This window comes from Puma concolor, chromosome C1, assembly GCF_028749965.1.
Source record: "Puma concolor isolate L17-30 chromosome C1, mPumCon1.1.hap2, whole genome shotgun sequence".
NCBI lineage: Eukaryota > Metazoa > Chordata > Mammalia > Carnivora > Felidae > Puma > Puma concolor.
The window spans coordinates 12,205,368-12,229,264 of record NC_141674.1 but is presented as its reverse complement, the minus strand read 5'-3'; the positions used below and the strand labels follow the sequence as shown (position 1 = coordinate 12,229,264).

At 55.9% G+C, this 23,897-nt stretch overlaps 1 protein-coding gene across 1 annotated transcript in view; it reads left to right on the top strand.

Annotated features, from left to right (window-relative positions):
* The window catches only part of PADI2 (peptidyl arginine deiminase 2), a 43,865-nt gene that overhangs the window by 9,257 nt on the left and 10,711 nt on the right, over window positions 1-23,897 (top strand). Inside the window, exons 2-10 of the mRNA XM_086715810.1 lie at window positions 4,112-4,295; window positions 5,227-5,299; window positions 10,818-10,879; window positions 13,004-13,121; window positions 13,586-13,711; window positions 19,258-19,436; window positions 21,176-21,279; window positions 21,991-22,102; window positions 22,619-22,726. Coding sequence (XP_086571936.1) covers window positions 4,112-4,295; window positions 5,227-5,299; window positions 10,818-10,879; window positions 13,004-13,121; window positions 13,586-13,711; window positions 19,258-19,436; window positions 21,176-21,279; window positions 21,991-22,102; window positions 22,619-22,726 — 1,066 coding nt within the window. The remainder of the gene's footprint in view (window positions 1-4,111; window positions 4,296-5,226; window positions 5,300-10,817; window positions 10,880-13,003; window positions 13,122-13,585; window positions 13,712-19,257; window positions 19,437-21,175; window positions 21,280-21,990; window positions 22,103-22,618; window positions 22,727-23,897) is intronic.

Here is a 23,897-nt window from a genome sequence, read left to right as displayed (position 1 = left end):
GTTTGTAAAGCATTTTTTTCTAAACTGTACGCAGAAAGCCAACGTATAAAACCAGATGAAATCATAGTGGCTGTGCGTAAAGGGAAGTGGGGACCCAGCCGAGAGATCCCCAGCTTTTCGGCGCCTCCCTCCTCACCCCTGGGTGCAGGGCCTGTGCTCCCCCGGTGCCAGCCGCCTCCCGCTGGTGTCATGCTCCCATTTTCCATTTGGTGAAACAGAGGAAAAGTGCGTCGCCCAAAGCCATCCGGCAAGTTGATGGTCAAAGCTGGGACTTGGGCTAGAGGAATATTTTCCTGACCTGAGACCACAATTGCCCAGGCTTGTGATTTTTTCCCCCGCACTGTATTCTACCTGTAGTACTGTTAGCATTTTTCTTTACATCAACTCACATTTTATAACTTTATCTTATTTTAATTTTTTTTTTAAGTTTATTTCTTTATTTTGAGAGAGAGAGAGAGCTTGAGCAGGGAAGGGGCAGAGAGAGAGAGGCGATGAACCTGATGCGGGGCTCGAACTCACAAATTATGAGATCATGGCCTGAGCTGAGATCAAAAGTCGGATGTTCAACTGACTGAGCCACCCAGGCGCCCCTAACTTTAAGTGGCGATCTGGCAGGGCATCTGGCTGGCTCAGTGGGTAGGGCGTGTGACTCTCCATCACAAGGTCTTGGAGCCTATTTTAAAAAATAAGTAAATAGGGGCTCCTGGGTGGCTCAATCAGTTACGTGTCTGACTCTTGGTTTTGGCTCAGGTCATGATCTCACGGGAGTCCGAACCCCTAGTTGAGCTCTGCGCTGACAGCTCAGGGTCTGCTTGAGATTCTCTCTCTCCCTCTCTCTCTCCCTGCCCCTCCCCCACTTGCGCTGTCTCTCTCTCTCTCTCTCTCTCTCTCTCTCTCTCTCAAAATAAATAAACTTAAAAAATTTTAATAAAAATAAATAAATGGAGAACTTCTGTTATTACCATAAATGGCAATCCTTTATCAATTGCCATGAAAACGTAACGCTTTTTTTTAATTTTTTTTCTTAACATTTATTTATTATTGAGAGACAGAGAGAGACAGAGCATGAGCAAGGGAGGGGCAGAGAGGGGAGGAGACACGGAATCGGAAGCAGGCTCCAGGCTCCGAGCCGTCAGCCCAGAGCCCGACGCGGGGCTCGAACTCACGGACTGCGAGATCATGCCCTGAGCCGAAGTCGGCCGCTCAACGGACGGAGCCACCCGGGCGCCCCGAAAAGATAACACTTTTAATAAATACATAAATCTTTTCAATTGAGCATCCACGTGCCACCTCACAGCGTCTTACGCGCGTGCCCTTTGGGCGATGCCGCCTGGCACTTCTAGAAGGCTCACCTCTGTCCTGCTCAGCTCCACCCTCTTTGCTGGGGTGTGTGTGATGTGCCCAGCCCCACGCTGGTCTCTGCAGGAGGCGGGGCGGGGAGCCCCTGAAGCCCTCGGGGGCTTGCCATCCAGAGAACAGGTACCCCGTGGCAACACCCTGAGACAAAACTCAGTCCCTGCCCTGTGACGGATGATGGACAAAGCCCGTGGGACAGGAGGGGTGGCTGGGTGTCTTCTGGGTGGGCAGATGGACACGCAGAAGTTGCAAGGAACACGCCCAAGCCTCCCTGGGCAACTCAGTGGCAAAATTGGGCTCAAGCCCACGTGTTAAGCAAGTGGACCCCCAATCCGGGTTTTTGCTGCGACTCTGCTTCTCCCAACCATGAGTGTGGACAGAGGACAGCAGCCCACCGCCAACAAGCGTCCAGCCTCAGATCAGCTCAGTGACCCCGAGATGGGCTCAGGAGTTCAGAGGGGGGCAGTTGGACAATAAACAGGGTGGCCCTGGAGCTTTTTCAGGCTCCTTTCCCAGCCCCGGGCATGGACGGCCAGACCCTGACCGCGCTCTCCTGCAGTGCCCCGGACCGGTGGTCTTGGCCAGCGGCCCCTGCAGTCCGTGGCCTGGCTCAGAGACACCCTGCCTGGCGGCCTCTACAGACTCACTCACAACCTTGGTCACCCCAGGGCTCTAACCACCAGACTGCACTGCCGGGCGTCTAAACCAGTGGTTCCCTAGACCCGTGTAGCTCTGGAGCAGCATCACCAACAGGTCCCCGAAACAGTAGACACGCAGGTGGCTCAGTCGTGAAGCATCTGACTTGGGCTCAGGTCGTGATCTCACGGTTCGTGAGTTCGAGCCCCGCTTCGGGTAAGCCCTGCTTCTCTCTCTCTCCCTCTCTCTCTACACCTCCTGGGATTCTCTCTCTGCCCCTTGCTCACTTGTGCCCTCCCTCTCTCAGAAAGAAAGAAAAGAAAAGAAAAGGAAGGAAATGGTAGAAATGCAAAGTCTCAGGCTCCACTCCAGAGCGTCTGAATCTGAAACTCTGAGGAGGGTCCGGCGATCGTCATTTAGACAAGTGTTCCGGGTGATGCTGCTGAGCTTTGAGAACCTCTGCCCTAAACCTCTCACCCAGCCTCTGGCCGCTGCTCACCTCTGCAGCTGCCCCGGCCGGACCTCCGCTCTGCCAGCCAGACACTCCGGGGAGAGGATCCGCAAATCTCCAGCCTTAAAAAGAAAAACCCTGAGGATTTAGACCGCACCCTCTGGTGATTCTGATGCCCAACTGTAGTGGAGAACAGCTCAGGAACCGGGAGTGCCGGGCCCTCGGGACGGCAGATGTGCCTTCAAAGCTGACACTTACCTCCATGTCTTAGTCCCAAAGCCCAGGGGAATCCCACCTAAATCCCTCTGAGCCCTCTTCAGACTGGGCGCTGGCGTTAGCAAAACTGTCCTCCCCGGACACCTTCCTCCCCCAGTCTCCCTGTCCTTCCTGTGGCCTCCCCTTAAACCAGTGTCTCAGGCAGTAACAAAATACCGCGGGTTGGCGGGCTTGAAAGGAGCCAATTCTCTCTCCCAGCCCTGGAGGCCGGAAGTCTGAGATCAGGGGCCAGCGTGGTCGGGTTGGGGTGGCAAGGCTTCCTGGCGGGCGGGTAGCCGCTCTCTGGCTGTGGCCTTCCTCGGTGCGTGGGAGAAAGATCTCTCTTTCCCTTCTCGTAAGGCGGCCAGCCCTATCAGACGGGACCTCGTGCGCATGACCTCATGTCACTTTAATTATCTTCTAAAAGCCCTGTCTTCAGATGCAGTCATGTTGGGGAGCAGGGCTCCAACATGTGTATCTGTGGGGGGACACAAATGTGCCTAGATCAAACCAGATCAAACCAGTTCGCTTCCTGCCCTGAAATCTTAATGGCTTTTCAAGAATTCTATATGTACCACCGTTTCATAGAAGGCCGCCCCAGAACCCCTAGGAATGACTGTGAGAGGGGAAGTTCCAAGGTGGGAAAGAAAGTCACGGCGGGAGGGGCCTTTGTGACAGAGCCAACCCACCCCTGCCCTTTGAGGACCCAAGTTCCAGGCTCCTTCCCTGGGCAGACCCCGCACTTGGGCGCCTGCCGCTTTGAGGCCTTTCAACCAAGTTCTGCCTGTAGCTCAGACACAGGAAGCGGGCCGGGCCCTGCCTTTGGAGCAAGTTCATTCCTTGGTCCAGGCCTCTGGGCCTGGACCCGTAAGGTACCACACGGCTGCCGATCGGAAGCCATGAGGAAGCCATTAAGAATTCAGAGCCGCAGGCCCCACCCTCGAACGTTCTGACTCAGTGGGTACGAGACGGGCCCAAGGAATCTGTATTTTTTTTTTAATTTTTTTTTTCAACGTTTATTTATTTTTGGGACAGAGAGAGACAGAGCATGAACGGGGGAGGGGCAGAGAGAGAGGGAGACACAGAATCGGAAGCAGGCTCCAGGCTCTGAGCCATCAGCCCAGAGCCTGACGCGGGGCTCGAACTCACAGACCGCGAGATCGTGACCTGGCTGAAGTCGGACGCTTAACCGACTGCGCCACCCAGGCGGCCCCCAAGGAATCTGTATTTTAACCGAGGGCCCTCCTCACAACCAGGTGATTGTAGTGCAGCGGGGTCCTTTGCGGGGGCCCCCAGACCCGATCCCCCAGAAGGGCCCTTGCCACCTGGCCCCCCAGGAGTTTTTTCTTGGAGCCCCTTGTCCCACCTGTCCGGGGATCGCCTCCTCCGACCCGCTCTCCTCTCTCCCTCCAGTGCGGCCCCCGCCGAGGCCCAGACCTTCAGCCTGAAGCACTCAGAGCGCGTGCGGGTAGAGGTGGTGCGTGACGGGCAGGCCGAGGAGGTGGCCGCCAACGGCAAACAGCGCTGGCTTCTGTCGCCCAGCACCACGCTGCGGGTCACTATGAGCCAGGCCAGCACCGAGGCCAGCAGCGACAAGGTACCGCGGCCGGGGAGGTGCTCCGAGGGCGGTGGGAACCAGCGGCCCAGCTAGACCGCGCCGTCCCAGCGCACAGCGAGTGGGAACCACACCCCCCCTTTTGCCCGTTGTCTAGTTGCCACAGTGAAAGGGCGAAAAGAAAGAGGTGGGCCTAATTTTCACAGTGCGTGGCCCTTAACACCATAGAGGACAGTCTTACGAGTTTGACGTGATACCAGCATAAAAGAAAGACTAAGGAGCTGGCTCACGTTCTTTGTCGTACCAAGTCCGTATCGCACGGCGCGTGTCAGATCAGATTTGCCACGTTTATGTGCTCGGTACCCACGTGTGGCTGGTGGCTACTGTTTTGGAAGCTCCGTGCCAGACGGCCGAGTGATGATTTCGTGGAAGGTTAAGGCTGTCGGCTGCCGAGTGATCTATTAGAATCGCCGGAAGGTACACCCCGCAACGTCCTCGGTCTCAGCGGGGTCTAAATGGGGCGCTGAGTGCCCCTGGGTGATTTGCCCGGAGCTGAGACCAGATGTCTCGTCGCTGGGTCCTTTGATTACGAGCTTTGCCATGTGCCCCACGGCAGTGATGGCTCTGGGCGTTACTCAAAGCAAACAACCTCAGTCCCGTGCCCTGGTTGCTTAGCAGAAGCTAGCCATACATCACGGTAGACCCAGCAGAATGCACCGGGGCACACAGGTAAGCAGTCAGCACCCCGGATGCCCTCTGAGAGGAGGGGAGGCCCCTGTCCGGTTGGATAATTGGACAGAAGCAGCCCCGCCACCCAGGAATGCTTCCTGGAGGAGACGGTTTGCATGTTTGGGGAGAACTGGCCTGACAGGCCGTGAGGTATGAGTCAGGGAAGGGGTCCCTGCAGACCTTGCTCTCTGTGATCTGTGATCTCTGCTCTTCTCTCCCTCCCGGTGCGCCCCTCCCTGCCAAGGTCACCGTCAACTACTACGAGGAGGAGGGGAGCATGCCCATTGACCAGGCTGGGCTCTTCCTCACGGCCATCGGTAAGTTGGTGGGGCTGTGGCGCGCGTGCCTTTGCTCCCCAGGGGCACCTGGCCTGTTTTCAGTGCCGCGGACCTGGCACTCGGAGCTTCCTCTGAATAATGCGGGCCCAAGAAGGGATGCACAGGTACCCAGTCCCTTCCGTACTGGGTTGGGGGGTGTCCTGCAGGAGGAGGCAGGCCCTGGCCCGCCAGCAACTCACCCTGGACCCAGCCGTGGAAACAGAGATGCCTGGGCCCTTAACTCGCCTAGTCCAAGCCCTTCATTTGGCATTTGGCACAGCAAGGCCCAGAGAGGTTAGGGTACTTGTTCAAAGTCACACAGCAACTCCACAGCAGGTTGAGTCCGGAGCTCAGGATTATTCCCCTCCCAGGGCCTTCCCATCTGCACAGCACTCCCCTGCCCGGGTGCCAGGGCACATGGGGTAGGGTCTTCTCCAGTCCTTCAGGTCGGCTTCTTCTGCAGTCGAGGTGTTCCATGTACATGTGTAAATGCTTTTTCCGGGAGGATATTTCAGGGGGTCATTCTGTCTGTCCAGCCTTAATGTAGCATTGATAGAGTTGCCACATGGCAGGGGGAGAGAACCACCAGTTACTGAGAGTCAACTCTGTGCTGAGCGCTTTAAAAACAGTAATAATGTCTTCCATTTCTTCAACACCCACTCTGTGTCCTGGCCTGTGCTGGGTGCTTTGAGGAGGAGAAGGAGAAACTCCTGAGCTTTATTGAGCACCTACAGTGTGCCAGGCTCCAATCCTAGACGTTGTACTGTCACGATTGCCATCTACTCTCCTAGCTGTCCCAAGGATCGACGGGGGGGGGTCTCAGAACTGCCCCCAGAAAACAATTCATTCCCACGTCAGGGCCGCCTCCTCCAGCCGTGTGCCGTTAGCCATCAAAATGGGCTCAACAGCAACGCTCCCCTGCTTCTCACCTTTTCCCCAGTGGGTTCTTTTGCTGGTTACCCTGACCCTCTTTCTGCACCTCATGAGGGAGAGCCCAGCCTTGGGGTGGGGTCCTCAGGACGCCCTCCGCGGGGCCTTGGGAGACAGGCACCAAGGCCTCCCCCCGTTGCAGGAGGGAGCCAGCAGGCGTATGCACGTGAGGATGTCTCAGATGACCGGCCCTGAGGAAACCTAATCCCACAGAGACAGGGACACTGGTGACAAAGCAGGAAGGGCAGCAGCCAGAGGCCTGTCCAACGGGGGTGGTCCCAGAGGGCTGACCATGCCATTAGCGAGACTTCTGCCAAAGCGAGGCACACAGAACAGATGGCAATGCCCCGTGAGGAGGCAGGACTGGACCCCCCTCTCCACTAAAAGACCCTGAAGCTTGTTTGCAGAGGGAGCAGCAGGGCCGAGACCCCAGAACATACTAACTACGCTTCCAGATAGTTTAGATTCCACGGGCCAGTAAAATTGTGGTTTACTCCAGTAATAAGCCTGACCATTAAAATTGTTGTGTAATGTTTCTTTATTTGAGAGAGAGTGACAGAGCATGAGCAGGGAAGGGTCAGAGACAGAGGGAGACACAGAATCCGAAGCGGGCTCCAGGCTCTGAGCTGTCAGCACAGGGCCCGAGGCGGGGCTCGAACTCATGAACCATGAGATCATGACCTGAGTCAAAGTCAGATGCTTAGCCGACCGAGCCACCCGGGCGCCCCCATCGAACCCTAGTTCTGTCCTGAGCCCACGCTGAGCAGAGAGAGCCCTGGCTGCGGAGTAGACAGAGATAAGTCTAAGTTCTGGCCCTGCCCCGTCACCCCTCTGAGCCTCAGGGCCCTCCTCTTCACGGCGCATGCTTGCGCTGTGCTCATGGGGACCCGATGGCATGCTGTGTGCAAAGAAGATGCTCAGTCAGGACTTTTTCTTTTCTCCATTCTGCTTGGGGGTAGCCACATTTCCCCTCTGCCTGAGCAAAGTTGGAAGATCCTTATTGCCCGTCAGTCTTCCTCCTGGGATTTGGAAGTAAACCCATGGTGCCCTCGGCCAAACCGGGTCTCGGTTCCCCGTCCCGCCAAGGACTTGCCGCGTGACCTTACCAAGGAGCCCACCCCTCTAGACCTCACTTTTTCCCAGCTGTGAAATGAAGCCTTTGGGCCCCGCGGTCCCCAGGGGCCTTCGAGACTCCAGGTGCAGCTGATTTGCAAAGCCCCCCCCCACCCCCCCAACCCCGTTGAGGGGAATCGGGGTGGGGGATGGGCTCCTCTTTGTTGCTATCCTGGCAACTGGCCCTGAGAATTTTTAGCATCGACCTAAGGATCTCAGTCCTTGAACCCCTTCCCCAGAGTCTAGGATGATCGCCCTAGTTGGCTGTGGGGGAGAAAGTCCTTCCTCCCCACCACACCCCAAGCTGCCCAGTTACGTAAGAAGGCCAGGCACCCTGCCACTGTCCATGGGGGCCGGCGGCCTCTGCCAAGATGCTCAGGCCTCTGTGTCAAGCCTCCGTGTCTTGATTCTCGGGGCAGACTACCTTGAACCCAATCCCAGTGACATTTCCCATAAATCTGCCCCACACCCCAGAGGCCACCTGACACCTTAGGGCTATTCTGGGGAGCTGAGGTAGGATTCAGAGCCTCTGGGAAATGTCGTCTGGAGCCTAGATGCCCCGAAACAGATGTCCTCTCCTCTCCTCCCTCCCCCCCCCCCCCCCCCCCCGGGGAAGACAGAGCTATCCCAAGAGGGCAGAGCTCTGGGAGGGCCATGAGAGCCCTATTCTCTGTCCCTACAAGGATCATCCCGTCAGCATCTAGTTAAATTGAACTTTGGAGGAAGCTTTGACGGGGGAGAAGTCCTCGGTTGGGCCGCGGGTGATAAGAGGGCCCAATTAGGTAATGCCTGAATATCTTAACAGGAAGTCAGTGAAACGTGTCTGAGGTTAACAAATCAAGGAAAAGCAGCAGAGATTGCCTCGGGCAGGTGAGGGGATGGGATGGACACGAAACTTATTTTTCTTTAGAAGCCGTTTGGTGCTATTTGATTTTTTTTTTTTTTTTTTTTTTTTTTGCATTATGTGCAAATATTATATCTATAAAATGTTTTAACTTAAGGAACTCATCATGAGGTAGAACACAATTAAGTGCTTCGTAATTTCTCTCCTGTGATCCGCTGCTCTCGTGGACCCGCCACTGCCATGGCGGGGCCCCACCTTGACCCAGAGACAAAAGCCACAGGGGTGCGCCAGGGTGGGGATGTGGCCAGCCCCTCTGGGAATGACCTTAAGGGGAGCAAATCTTCCCTTGAAGGCGGACTTGGGTTTCAGAAACAGCCCAAGGTGGAGATCAGCCTGAGACAGTGCAGGAAACAGGCCAAGGCCAGGGGTCTGGAGTCAGAGGCCCACCTGGGATGCCTGGCTCTGCACTCTCTGGGGACATCATGGTCACTTCCCTGCTGGGTGCCTCGGTTTCCTCGTCTGTGTGGTGAGGGTGGCAGGGCGAGTGATAACTCCTCCCTGCATGGCAAGTTCTCTGCCTCTGGCAAGGGGAACTGCGCGCAGAGGAGAGATTGTTACCTTGAAAAGCAAAGAAAGGGATTCCTTAAGGAGCCCGGGTCTGTGGCTGGTTCTCGGGGGCGGAGCTTCGGGAAGCCAACCTCGCTGAGAGGCCGCATTGTCTGGGGAGTGTCCAGCTGGAACGTTCATGAAGGTCTGGGAGCCAAAATCAATACTGCTTTTCCATCTGAGACTTCGGTCGCTTAACAGCAGCTGGGGGCACCCCCCTTCACCACTTTGTCCCCAGCATCCTTACCCTGCACCAGCCTCCAGGTTATCAGCCCCGTCTGCTGACAGGTGACATCTCTGAGGTTGGGTTTGCTCACCTGTACAACGGCAACAATAATATTTATCCCATAGGACCGGCGATTCCAGGGCAGGCACTATGCCCTGAATGCCCACTGCTGGGTCCCCATGCCTGGTATAGTGCCTGGAAATAGTAGATGACCAACAGTGATTGGCTGAGCAGATGGTCGATGGGAGAAGCTTACCTAATCATGCCCTATGGCACCTGGCATCCCTAGGGAGGCAGAGGTTGGGACCCTGGGGTGCTGCCTCTCCCAACGAAAGAGTACCCTAAAAGCTTCCCCTGCCCTGCCTCCTCCTAGACCCAGAAAAGCCACATTCAGGGAATCGGGCTATGGGCAAAGGGAAGACTTGAGTGTAATCCCCAGGGTGAGCCATCTCCGGAATGGTGACATCAGTGCCCTTCCTGTGCCAGGACCCTCCTTCCCACCCGAGCCAGGGAGAGAGCCTGCCTGCCAAGGGGACAGACCAGGAATGCATTCATTCCCACCCAACTCCTGCCCTCTGTCCAAGTCATGCTCAGCGTGAGGCCAAGCCCACGGGGCAGTTCTGGGACCTGGACTAGCTTGTTCCATTGTGTGACATCCCCGTCACCTTGGGACAAGCTCCCCTCCCCCTCCCTGTTAGTCTCTGACTCAGGGGCCATTTGGCAATATCTGGGGACACTTTCATTGCTGAAATTGGGGGTGTTACTGGCATCCAGCAGGTAGAGGCCAGAGATGCTGCTAAACATCCTCCAGTGCACAGGACAGTCCCCGCAACAAAGCATCCAGCTCGAAATGTCAGCAGTGCCTACTGTTCCAATTAGTACACCTCCTCCGACTAGGAAGGGCCCCATTTTGCAGGTAAAGAACCTAAGGCTCAGAGAGGCTGTCTAAACTGCCCAAAGTCACACAGCTTGTAAGCAGAAAAGCAGGGTTCAAACCTAGCACTCTCTTGACACTAAATCTTGAGCTCATTTCACTGCCCCACACAGTTTCTGTGACACCTGTCCCCGGGACAGGCCTAAGGTCACCAAACGCCCCTTCCCCAAAAGAAAGAATAAACAGGGACCTCACCCTGGATCTTCTATCTGAGCCTGGCTTCTCGGGCACCCTGAGATCCAGAGGGGTTGGAGACCTAGTTTCCCACCCACAATAAAACCCTGGTGGGAGGTGGGCGTTCTAGAAGAGATCACATACAAATGCACCACCTGTGTGTGCACCATCAGGACAGAAGACTGGGAAAGGCAGTCAGGAACCCCTATGAAAGTTTTTCAACTTTTTTTTAATGTTTATTTATTTTTGAGACAGAGAGAGACAGAGCATGGGCAGGGGAGGGGCAGAGAGAGAGAGAGGGAGACACAGAATCCGAAGCAGGCTCCAGGCTCTGAGCTGTCAGCACAGAGCCCGACGCGGGGCTCGAACTCACAGACCGTGAGATCATGACCTGAGCCGAAGTCCGACGCTCAACCGACTGAGCCACTCAGGCGCCCTGCCTGTGAAAGTTTTTAAAATGTGAGCTCCAGATCTGACCAAACACAGTGTGTGTCCCAGTTCTGCTAATGCTACCTGTTCACACAGGGCACACAATTTGGCCCCTCTGAGCCAAGGCTCCTAGACCTGTAGAGCGAGGTTCATCCCGCCCACCCCCCAGAACTGCCTGCGGAACAGTGAAGTATTGGGAGATCCCTGGCCTACGTCACCCTGTCCGGCAGGCTCAACAACTCACCCATGTGTCTGTCCCCAGAGATCTCCCTGGATGTGGACGCAGACCGGGACGGCGTGGTGGAGAAGAACAACCCAAGAAAGGTACCTAGTTACCAGGGCAGACGGGGCTGGCATGGGGGGGTGGGGGGAGTGCCTGGGGGCAGAGCCCCAGGATGGATCCCGTAGTTTTCCCAGCAGACACAGATAGCTCCCCTTTTACAGAGGAGGAGACTGAGGCCCAGCGCAGGCTCCCACACACGGCACACCCGTGGCAGAGCTCACGGGGGAGCCGGGCTCCTTAAAGCAATAGCTACAGGGCCCTTTCCTGAGTCTCAGTTTCCCGCCCTGCCCCCCCCCCCCACAGGATGGGACACTAGTTTGTGGAAATAATGACCGTCCTGCCACAGAGAAAGTGCTGCCAAAGCATTTGCTCTCATTATTTTCCCTTTTTTTTTTTTTTTTTTAATTTTAAAACTGAACGAGGGGGACTGTCAGGAGGAAAGATTGCATTAATCGTTCTCAGTTCAAGTCATATATTTTTTCTCACTTTAGAGGAGAGAGCAAGTGGGGGGAGGGAGGCAGAGCGAAAGAGAGAGAGAGAGAGAGAGAGAGAGAGAGAGAGAATCCCAAGCAGGCTCCACTCTTAGCCCAGAGCCCAACGCAAGGGCTTGATCCCAAGACCCTGGGATCATGACCTAAGCTGAAATCAAGAGTGGGATGCCCGACCAACTGAGCCATCCAGGCGCCCGTGCATGTTATTTTCCATGGTGCACACACAATGCCTCTCTTGTTCTATTCATTCATTCATTCATTCATTTATTCTCTTTTATCCTGCATTCCACACTCCCATTCTGCTTCCCCGCAAAGAGCCATTTTAATGGGCTCGAGGTGTTTCTTTCTGTTCTCATGATTCTTTTTTTCCTTTTTAAATTGTCTTTATTTATTTTGAGAGAGACAGAGACAGCACGAGTGGGGGAGGCGCAGACCGAGGGAGAGAGAGGCTCCACACTGTCAGTGCAGAGCCAGATGTGGGGCCTCGAACCCACAAACCACGAGATCATGACCCGAGCTGAGACCAAGAGTTAGACGCTTAACCGACGGAGCCACCCGGGCGCCCCTGTGTTCTCATGATTCTCGTAGAACGCACAGTGTGGTTCGTGCGCGTGTGTATTTTAACTCGTGTCGAGAGCCTTGTGCCGTCCATTTCATGCTGCTTTCTCCTTTGCCCTCAAGCCAGTTGTTCAGCTCCACTGGTTTCGCCCTGCGTATATCCAGGCGGTTTGCTCTTACCTATTTTCCATTTCCTGGCCTTCTACGTCACCGATATTTTTGCCAGGGGCACATGTTACTTTCATATGCCAGTTCATCCCCAGAGAGGACGTGTACGATGCCCTCAGTGTAGACCCAGGGCGGATGCTCAGGGCTGGAGAGTCAGAAGGGCCTCCAGGAAGAACGGATGGCCGTGCCACAACCAGAAGGAGGAGTGGGGCTGGCCAGGTTAGGGGGACACGGGACCACGCAGTGAGCACAGCGACGTGTAAGGGCACAGGCCTGAGAGCTGGGGGAGCAGAGCGAGCGAGGGGGAAGGTGGAGGGGGGCTGAAGGAGAGCCGGCAGGTCTCGCCGGGCCTTGCAGCCTGCGGTGAGGGATGGGGACTTTATCCTAAGTCAACAGGGAGCCCCCGGCAGGGCTTAAAGCAGGAAAGCAACATGATCTGGTTGGACCTCGTTCCAGTTCGGCCCTGGCTGCAGCGTAGAGAATGGATCGCCTTGCAGGTCCCATTTGGACCACTCAGCATGTCTGCAAACAGCTGGGTGTCTGTCCGTCCAGGCATCTCCCCGTGATCCCCTGTGGACTTCAGAGCCTGTCATAGAATGTCGGCGGGCTCATTGCTCTGGCCTCCCTCCGTCTCCCTGCCTCCACCTCCTCCAGGCACAGGCACACCAGACACAAGGCTCATAAAAGCCCCGGTCAGTTTTCCTATCTCTGGGTCTCCCTCTGCCACCGTCCCCCTCCTGAGCTTACCTCCAGTGCTTACACTGCCCCTCTCCGGGCATCAGATGGGGGATTCATGTTTGCCAAGTGCCCCCTGCCCCCGATGAGCGGTGACTGCTCTTTCTGTCATCCTGGGGCTGTCTCTTTGGTGTCCCGTGGGATCTGCAGTGGCGCCGGGAATCAGCCAGAAGGTAGACACGAAGGCACTGACCTGTCTCCCTGCCGACGCAGGCATCCTGGACGTGGGGCCCTGAGGGCCAGGGGGCCATCCTGCTGGTGAACTGTGATCGAGACACACCCTGGTTGCCCAAGGAGGATTTGAACGATGAGAAGGTCTACAGCAAGGAAGGTACCAGCGGGACCCACGCTCGGGGTTGGGGGCAGGGAGAAGCAATGGAAACACTCCTGCTCAGTCCTGGGCCGGGCCAAGGCAGAGGCAGGAGCGACCTTCAGTCTCCAGGGGGTGGTCGACTGACGTATCCACTCTTGCTAAAAAAAAAAAAAAAAAAAAGACAAATCTACAAATGTGGTTCAATTGGAACCACATTTTTTAGGAGTTACACGTACCCATACACCTAGGGAATGGACTGGAAGGAAATTCTCAAGAGGTCACAGGAGATCATGGTATTGGAGGTGATAACCGGGTTTTATGCTTTTCTGCGGTTTCCACAATATACATGTGGGGGGGTGGGGTGCGGGTTCTGTCTTGATGGGAAAAGTGAGGGTTATTTGCGAGCCAACAGTCCAGCCGCATGTCTCTTAATTCTAACCTCCTCGTGCATCCCCCTGCCCCGCCCCCCGCACTCGCCACAGACCTCAAGGACATGTCCCAGATGATCCTGCGGACCAAAGGCCCAGACCGCCTCCCCGTGGGATATGAGATCGTTCTCTACATTTCCATGACAGACTCGGACAAAGTGGGCGTGTTCTACGTGGAGAGTGAGTGACCCCTGCCCTTCTGAACGTTTCCGTCCCTTCAGTGCTCACTGAGCTAACCTCCCCGGGGCCCAGCTCTGCCCTCCACCTTCCCCAGAGTTATCCCCAGCTCTGCCCCAGGCCTTCCCCAGACGCCTCTGTGGAGTCTCCTGTCCTCCCACCCCTTAGCAGTTATGGCCCCTGCAGGTGCAGGTGACTAGAGAGGGCCAGGATTGGCCTCTTAGAAATAGCCACTGGGAGCACTCTTGTCCTGTGAAGTCACGAGGCCCCAGGGATGGGCCTCTCCCGCCTCAAAGGAGTTGGTAGTGATGCAGGTTTATGTACAACCTAGAGTCCCCCCTTCCCCATGAACCAAAGGAGGAAGGGCTTTTGAGGTCCATTTTTTCTAGAGCCACATCACCTTCCTGATATGCACCCATCACTTCCCTGGGTGTTTTCTGCCCATCTCGGACTTTCTGGAGCCGAGAACGACCTCTCTTTTTTTTTTTTAATGTTTATTTATTTTCAAGAGAGAGAGCATGCGCATACACAAGCAGGGCAGGGGCAGACAGAGAGAGAGAGCGGGGACAGAGGATCCGAAGCGGGCTCTGTGCTGACAGCACAGAACCCCCCATGGGGCTCAAACTCACAAACCGTGAGGTCGCGACCTGAGCCAAAGTGAGACGCTCAACCGACTGAGCCACCTGGGTGCCCCGACTGCCTTCTAACTTTTAAAGCGTCTCCAATGAGGTTCTGGGCACCTTTGCAGAGCTGACCCCTTGCTCCTCTTGATGGTGACAGGGCACCCTGGGTCCCCGCTGTGCAGGGAGCTTGCTTCCGCCACAGAACTAGCCCTCACAGCTGCCCACTCTGTCTCATTCTTTCTAGAAATACACGTTGAGCCCCCTCAGTGCCAAGTGCCATTCTCAGTGCCGGGGTCCTGGCGGTGAACTCTGCAGTCCCGGCCTGCTGTGGGGGAGGCGATGGCCTAGTGAGGGAGACCTGATAAGGAGCACAACTGGAGGGAATGATACCCACCAAGTAATAGGGAACATCAGAGACAGAGGGGAGGCCTCGCTAGCCTGGGAAGGTCTGGGAAGGCTTCTCTGAGCAGGTGACATTTGAGCTGAGACCCAAATCAACAATGGGGAGGAAATAGCCATTCATGAGCTGAGGGAAGAGTGTTCCAAGCAGAGGGAACAGCACATACAAAGCCCAGAGGAGCGGACCAGCTTGGGGCGTTGGAGGAGCAAAAGGGAGACCAAAAGTGGTGGCTGTGTTGGAGTCAAGGTCAGCGATCTGGGCAGAGGCCAGGGCATGCAGAGAGAGGCCTTGGATTTTATTCTGAGTGCAGTGGAAAGCCATTAGAGGGTTTTAAGCAAGGGGCTGTCAAGATCTGATTTATGTATTAAAAGCCTCTCTCAGCAAAATAGTTTGCTTTGCAATTTGCCATGATGTGGGGCGGGGCTTCCCCTGTGTGCCCAGCTGTCTGGGGGGCCCCGGATCTCGGGCCTACCTCTGGGCCCACCTCTGGACAGGCTTGCTAGAACCACGAGGAGTTGGTCACGGGGGCCCTGGACCCTCACCGCGGGGGGTGATTTAACCAGGACAGCAGTGGACAGCGGCCACCCAAAGCCAGTCCTCCCTCTGATCCACCCTGGGCCCGGACAGTGACCTCACACAGGTTGGAACGTCCCCAGAGACAGGCCGGCTCTGCTGCCCCCAGGGGGCCGGAGAGGTTGATGTTTACCCCGTCCAGTCCAGGGTTGCCACAGCGACAGGGGCTGCCGGCGGGACCGGGCCTCCACCTGTGCCTCTCGACCGTGATGTTGAATTGTAACTCGGGATGATTTGCTGGCGGTGACACCTGCACGTTATCCAGAGGGCCCTGTTTGGTAGTGGGAGGGGGTCGCCGTCTGGCCCCGTGATCACATCGCGGCCCCTCACTTGCCATCCGAGATGGGCCCTGAGTAGACAAGCACCTTGAGGCTCCGTCGCCCCGTCTGTCTTATCTGGGCTGCTGTCCCGAGGGGCGAGGGGTGGCCCGTTCCTGACACGGCGACGATTCCAGAATAGTTCCCCACAAAATGTGGAATCTTGGAAAGAACAGGTGGGGGGAAAGAAATAATCCATCTGTGATGGTTTTCTTTCCTTCTGGGCAAAGGTTTTCGGGCTTGGTGAAAATCTGAGTACGGCGATGGGTGAGAGCGTGTTGTGTTACATGAATGCGGTGTGTCACCTGTGTCCCCCAAGGGCTGGGGGCCGGGCTGGAGGCCAAGGGACCCCAGGAGGGAACTCCGGAGCCTGGGAGGTTCAAACCCTGCATCTGGGCAAGTCTGCTCACAAGCCCACGCCTTGTGAGTTCATCTGGGACGTAGGGATGATGAGAGGCCTGACCGTGTCCCTGCTCACGGTGGGGATTAAACAAGTAACAGGTGTCAGGTGCCCAGCGCAGCAGCCGGCCCGTGGAATGCTTCTAAAGGTGGCACTTGTTGCTTCTATTGGGATTATTCTGACGATTATTCATTACAATCATTGCCATAGACAGAGGTCCCCAGTGCTGTCAGGCAGACACAGGTATCTGTGTTGCAGCCTCAGATTCTGCCCCAGGACCCCAACGTTGGGGCCTGACCTCGTCCTCTAAGGATACAGTGACCAGCGTGCCCCAGTCTGCCCAGGACTTTCCTGGCTTTAACACAGAAAATCCCTCCTCCTGGAAACCGCTCAGTCCCCGGCAAACCAGGACAGTTGGTCGCACTATCAAGGAGCCTCCTTGGGAGGTGGAGTGGCTCCAAAGTGACCAGAAGGGTTATGCCAACCCATACCACGCGCCGGCCGGTAGGGCCAATGCCTGGGGCCAAGGAGAGGTCAGGGTGGCTGGCAGGCCCAGCCCGAGGCATGTGGGCTGCTCAACAGAAGGGCATTGTGGCGTCCCGCAGGGAGAGCCAGCCATGCCCAGGCGGCCCGCACCAAGCTGGGGACAGGGGGGGAAGGAGGCTCCTTGGGACAGTGGCTGGATTGTTCCCACCAGGGAATCGATCCGCCCGGCGCTGACCCAAGTCACCAGAAAGAGAGAAACATAAATTGCAGGCCTCGAGGGGGAGAATACAACCTGCAGATGGGCAAGAAGGTGTCCTGGAACCTGACCCAGCTACCTGACCAGACCCCTTCCCGGCCCAGGCCCAGGCCGCATGCCCAAGTGCCCAGAGTCCTGGGGAAGTTTTGGAGCTTCCTGCGAAGACAGGTCCGCTTCTAGGCCTGAGCTCTCTCCCCTGAGCATCAGTGCAAGTGCAACCTGGGACATACAGGTGGGCCTGAGTGCCTGGAAGAGAACTTTCTCAATTGCGCGCACCCATCTGGATCTACTTGGTGATCGGGAGGTACTCAGGGGGCACGCCGTCATTTCCGGGTCAGGCCGTGACGAGCTCCTTGGCACATCCGGTGTCTGAGTCTATCTGCCTCATTTCTTGGGCCCACCTAAGGCAAGGTGAGGTGAGGTATTATTTCTTCGCCTTCTGTTCATAAGCCGTTGAATGAGAAGGCCCTGAGGTTCGCAGGAAGGTCGGTGCCAACTCGCTGACGGGCTCTTGTAATACGAATGCCAACAGGCCCCAGCTGGGTTACTGATGGTTACCTGGGGTTACTGGGTTTCCCTAAGTTACTGATGCTGCGTTCTGTTATCTTGCAACGACTTTGTGGCGTCGGTGTTATTATCCCCATTTAACAAATGGGTGAACTGAGGCTCGGGGAGGTTAAGGTTTTGCTTGTGAAGTTAGAGCGGTATTTGAACCCAGGTCTCTGTGACTCTGGAGGTCATAACCACTAGGGTAACCTGCCCTCAGCGAGATGAATAGGTTAACCAGACCTATACCAGGGTCTAGTTGAGCATATTGTCCTAATGTGAGGAACTGTCCTGAACCCGGGCTTCTGAGATTCCTCCATTTAATTTACAAGGGTTTTTTTTTTTTTAATGTTTATTGATTTGTGACAGAGAGACAGAGTGTGAGCAGGGGAGGGTCAGAGAGAGAGAGAGAGAGGGAGACACAGAATCCGAAGCAGGCTCCAGGCTCTGAGCTGTCAGCACAGAGCCCGACGCGGGGCTCGAACTCACGAACCCTGAGATCATGACCTGAGCCGAAGTCAGATGCTCAACCAACTGAGCCACCCAGGTGCCCCTTAATTTACACGTTTTAATCAAGCACCCTATTTGTACCAGGACTGTCCCGGTGACATGTTCTAACCCATGGGTGACTGGTCATTAATCATGACCATTGTTATTGACGATGAGTATTAAGCTGAGCCCCGATTCTGCCCTTCCAGCTCTGCAGGGCATAAAGAAACTCCTTCTGGAAGCTCTGCATAGGGTCCTACCTCCATGCCTTTGGCAATGCAAGTATCTCCTCTCCTCGCCACACCCCACCTCTGCCACCCTCAAGGGCCTCTCAAAGTCTCCCTTCCTCTGCTCGCATGCTTCCCACCCTGCCTCCCTTCCCCTACCCTCCCTACCCCAGTAACTGCCGGGATCTCTCTCCTGTGGCTCACTTATGACGCTTCCCACACCCGCGTTACCTTCTCGTTGGCTGAGCACCGTGCGTAGACCGAGAGAGATGCTACATCCCGACCATTTCTATCCTTCCCTAGAGGTCCTTGCCCATGCTGGCAACACAGTTGTAATTCAGTACGTGTGCTCTGGCCTGAAAAATCTATAGGGCATGGCGCGGAAGCCATTGGTTCATTCGGTAGATATTTATTCAACATGAACATGTGCCACGTTGGCTTTGCGCCCAGCCAGGCCTGTCTCTGCCCCCAGGTGGCAGTCTCTCAGGGCCGACAACTAGCCCCCAAGATCATACTCCCTCAGAGAGTCTGTGATGGGCAAGGAGGGGGGGCTGCAGACGCTCCACACAGAGCCCCTGCCTTGGTCTCTGGGGGATCTGGGCATACTTCCCAGAAGGGACACACATCCGGGCCTGGAAGGAAAGGAACAACCATTCCCAGCGGAGGGAAGAGCCACGAGAAGGTACAGCCAGAGACCACGTGTGGTTCTTCATGCCAACGTGACTTCTGTCCCGCAGACAGGAATTTGGGGTGCAAATGGGCACAGCGACGTTTTGTTTATTAAGGGGGAAGGGAGATTGGGGTTCAGAATTACACATGAATTTGTGTCCCAGCTTGGCCACTTGCTGGCTGTGTGGCCTCGGAGAAGCCATTTCCCTATCCTGAGACTCGGGTTCCTTATCTGTAACTCAGGGACATAATGTCCTTCCTCCACGCCGCTAGCTGCTCAGCCATCATCTGCTGCCATTTTGTGTATACCATGGCGGGGAGGGCTAGCTCATTTCATAGGCGAGGAAGCTGGAAGCCAGAGAGGTCGTCTGGTTCCATGCCACATGGCGAGCGGGCCACAGTGCTGGGACATCGAGCGGGCCATGGCCCTTGTGGTAGCGTTTTCTGCTTGTGCTTTTCTCCCTAAGTCTAGAGGACTAGTTACTCTGCCATCTCACCCCCTGCCCCACTGACACTGCCCCCTGGTGGGGGCGGGGACCTGACGTCGGCCCTTCTCCCTCCAGACCCTTTCTTCGGCCAGCGTTACATCCACATCCTGGGCCGACGGAAGCTCTACCACGTGGTCAAGTACACGGGCGGCTCCGCAGAGCTGCTGTTCTTTGTGGAAGGCCTGCGTTTTCCCGACGAGGGCTTCCCGGGCCTGGTGTCCATCCACGTCAGCCTGCTGGAGTACATGGCCGAGGTGAGGGCTCCAGGCCTCCAGCATGAAGGGCTGCCTCCGGGGACCAGGTGGAGTCCTTACAGAGGGTCCGTCTCGGGGCCCCCACTTGTTCCACTGCCCTCCAAGCCTGGACCACCCCAAGCTTGGAGACCTAGATGCCCCCCCCCACCAGCCACACGTGTCTGCGAGGGTCCTCAGAGCCGTGCGCTGGGGACCCTCCGGCTTGCCGCACCGACTCCCCAGGATTCCCTGTGCGTGACATTTCTGACATCCCCCACGTCTGTCCCCTGGTCTGCCCGCCCCCCTGCAGTAGCGTGGGCCTGGTTCCGAGGCACAGATCCCTCCTGGTTAGTGCAGGGAGCAAACCGGGCCACACACGTGAGGTTTATCGACTACTCGTATGCCCCGCTTTTCTCTCCCCTCACCTGACTGTGGGTTACACCAACTCTGACCCACAGGCTGAACCCCAAATCCCAGCCCCAGGTCACACCCCCACCCTATGGCCACATATGTCACCCGTCTTTGTTCTTGGTTTTGGGAAACCGGACGAGAAGGAGGGCACCTGCCCCTCTGGAGGAGAAGCGACCCTCACTTAGATGTATCCTGCTGACAAGGGTCTTAGGCCCAGACTCCCACCTCTCGGGCCCAGCCCGCTTTACTCACATACAGGGAGGGACCTGGCTCTCGCGCCCACTGTCAGGTCCAGACCACTTCGGGCCAGGACACAATGGGCTCTGTAGAAGGTGAGGCTGGGGTCTAGCTCAGACTTCTGAGAACAGGCTCCAGAGTCAGACTGCCCGGCTTCGAGCCCTTGAGACACGGGGAGGGTGAATTTGCCCCCGGGCCTTCGTTTCCCCGTCTATGAAAACAAACGGCAAAAGTTTCTCCTTCTGGAGCCGTTGCGAGCATCCAAACTTGTAGGAACTCATTCCTCAGAATCCCTCAGTTCCCTCAGAAGAAGAAAGGCAGGAAAGGTGATGCTAACCGGACGAGGTAAGGAGAAGGCTTCTGTTCCCACCTGTGCCTGGAGTAGCCTGACCATCGGGGTCTCAGACCGGCCCCCCTAGTGGAAACCAGCAGAGATTGAAAAAGCAGACCCGGGCAGGAAAGGCCAGGGAGGCCCATAGTCCCGTCCGCTCCCGCCTTCTCTGCCAAGGGCAGGCGCCGTTTCCTGTAGGTGTTCAAAGCCAAGTACACAAAGGAACCCTGGAGTTCGCTTGTTTTCCCTCAGGTTCCAGGCAAGCCTTCTGAACATTTCCTGAAAGAACAACCTGGACATTGCAAAATTCCCCCCAAACATTTGAAACGTTCACCTGTAGAAAAGGGCACGGTGCCCAGAGCAGAAGCAGAAGGCGGGGGGCTGGCTCGGCCGTCCCGTGGGCCAATTTCAGGAAGTGGACTTCGATGGGGCAAGATCTGATAGTGGTTGTGTATGGCTGCAGCAGCCTGACCACCTGGGTTCAAATCCAGGCTTTACCCCTTGCTGATCACGTGCCCGTGGGCAGCTGCGTAACAAGCCTGGGACTAGAGGTCTGTGACTCAGTTTCCCCACCTGCAAAGCAAGGGGTTACGATAGTATCTCCCCCCTGGGGTTGCTGTGGGGCAGAAAGGAGATGGCACGTGTGACGCTACCCCAGGGCCCGGCACGCGGCGCGTGTTCAACAAGTGTAGGCTGGTTGTCGATTCCACCCGCTCTACGAGGCAGGACTGAAACGCACCCTGACCAGACTCTGTGATCCCCTCCTTTGTCCCGTGCCCAGGAGATTCCCCTGACACCTATCTTCACGGACACCGTGGTGTTCCGGATTGCTCCGTGGATCATGACCCCCAACATCCTGCCTCCCTTGTCAGTGTTCGTGTGCTGGTAAGCAAGCAAGCGGCTAACGCCGGGGCTTTGGGGGCAGACAGATCTGAGTTCAGATCCTGGCTCTGTCATTTACCGCCCGTGTGACCTTGGGCGACCCGCGGGGCCTCTCTGTGCCTCCGTTTCTCTGAAATGCTGACATCACACAGTCACCGTGGGCATTAAAAGAAGCAGGCAAAGTATCAATCCAAGGTCTTGGTACAGTTTGTGCTTCAAATACGATAGCCATCATTTCTTTTCTCACTCTCGCCCGCGTCATCTGGTTGGGAACCTCCCATGGGTGTTCAGCTCATCTTAGGCAGCATTTTTCTTTTTTTGAGCATCTATTATGTGCTAGGCACCTGCAGCAAAAGGAGAGGCAAAGAAAAGCAGGGCCTGCATGGGTGCCGGTCAAGCCCAATGGGACCCTGAGGCCCCGAGCCCATCCCCTGCCTCTAAGCTAGACACAGCTTTTCTTTGGACATCTGGGAAGGTGGGGGGCAAGAGTCCCCTTTCTCGTTTTCTTGGTTTGTGACCTTGGCAAACGCCGCGACTAGAGCAATTCGCTTGGCCTTGGCTCCACCTTTGCAAAGGTCACTATGAACGCATCTGTGGCCTCATCTGCCCAGCACAGCCCGGAGGTGCCAGCTGCTTGTTGCCACCTCGGTTGGACTGGCCCTTGTCCCTCCTCACCCTTCCTCCTGGCCTCCCTCTCTTCCCCAAACTTCTCAGCATGAAGGACAATTACTTGTTCCTGAAAGAGGTGAAGAACCTGGTTGAGAAAACCAACTGTGAACTAAAGGTCTGCTTTCAGTATGTGAATCGAGGCGACCGCTGGATCCAGGTGAGGAGCCCCAGGCTGGGAGGGACGTGGGCCATGGCTACGCAGGGAGAGTTGGCTTCATGTCAGGGCCCTGGCACCCAGCAGCTCCATGTATGAGAATTCTGCTGTCAACTCATACGTGCACATGTGCACAGAGATATAAATGTATAAGGCAATTCACTGCAGCATTGCTTCATATAGCAGCAAAAGACTGTAAAACAACCTAAATGTTTATCCACAGGCGACTGGGATATGGCATGATGGGCTAGCCTTACTGTGGAGTACTATACAGCAGCTAAAAAGAAGCCAACCTATATATACAGAATGCACTTCAAACAAAGATGTTACTTGCAAGAAAATGTACATAGGATGTTATTGATTATGTTTTAAGAAGTGGGGTTGATATGAGTACAAACGTGCTTGGAGCATGCAGAGACTATTTGAAGAAGGATATGTAAGAAACCACTGCCGTCGTTTGCTAGTGAAAAGAACTGGGGAGGCTGGCTTGCCTGACAGCTCTCCTTGGTGTCCCCACAGGATGAAGTTGAGTTTGGCTACATAGAGGCCCCCCATAAAGGCTTCCCCGTGGTACTGGACTCCCCCCGAGATGGATACCTGAAGGACTTCCCAATGAAGCAGCTTCTGGTGAGATGCTGAGGGCCACCTTGGGGTGAGGGGCAGGGGAAACAATCCTGAGGACTCTTGCAGCACAGAAAGGTCAGGAGACCTTGGGCATCCTTGACAAATTAGACTGTGGCCCAGCACCTCCATCTTCTCCCCTGCAGAATGGGTCAGTTGGGATAGTGACCTCCAAGGTCCTTTCCTTGGAGAATTTTCTCATAGGAAAGTGCGACACTACCCCAGGGCCTGACACACCGCAAGTGCTCGATAAATGTTCTATTGTTATCACTTGCACCCACTTGGGAAGGCAGGAGTGAAAAGCACCCTGATGTGACTTTTTTGATCCCCGGGCTAAAAAGTTTTCTCTCACAGGAAATGGGAGCTATGGGAAAGAGGCAGGGCAAGAACCCTAACTCCTGCCCCTGCCCCACCCCCCACTTGCAGAAAAATAAGTTCCAAAGAGGAAACTCATAGTGAAGCCATTGTCGAAAATCGTGGTTCCAACTTCAAAGCTCATTGAAGCTGTGGTTTTTTAGCTGATGTGTGGTTTTGTTGTTGTTGTTTTGTTTTTGTTTAGAGAGAGAGAGCAGGGGAGGGGCAGAGAGAGAGAGAGAGAGAGAGGGGGAGAGGGAGAGAGAGACAGAGAGAATCTCAAGCAGGCTCCACACCCAATGCAGACCCCAACACAGGGCTCAATCCTACAATCCTGGGATCATGACCTGAACTGAAATCAACCAACTGAGCCATCCAGGTGCCCCAGTGTATGTGTTTCTTTAAAGCAATCCGACCCCCTGATTCTAGAGGCCATTACCACCCCACTTATGCCCTGACCCACTGGCACAATAAGGGCAGAGCCGAAACCTGTCTCCTTTGTCCTCACCTTCCACCCTGAACAGGCAGGGGATGCTTGGATGGAGCAAGAGGCAGAGACGGGGATAGGTCAGGGGGCTTTCCCAAGGTCACATGCGTGGCAACCTCTCCGGGAGTCCCGAGAGGGCCACAGGGTCACACCTACTTCTTGAGAACCTTCCCTAACCTGGGGCCCTCGCCACGGTGAGCTGGTAGAGACTGGCCTCGCGTCTCACCCTCCTCAAGCCTCAGTTTGCGCATCTGCAAGTGGGGATAGAAACCGTATCGTTGTGAGGACTGAAGGCACATGTGGGGCATCCTGCCGCACCTAATACGATGGTCATTA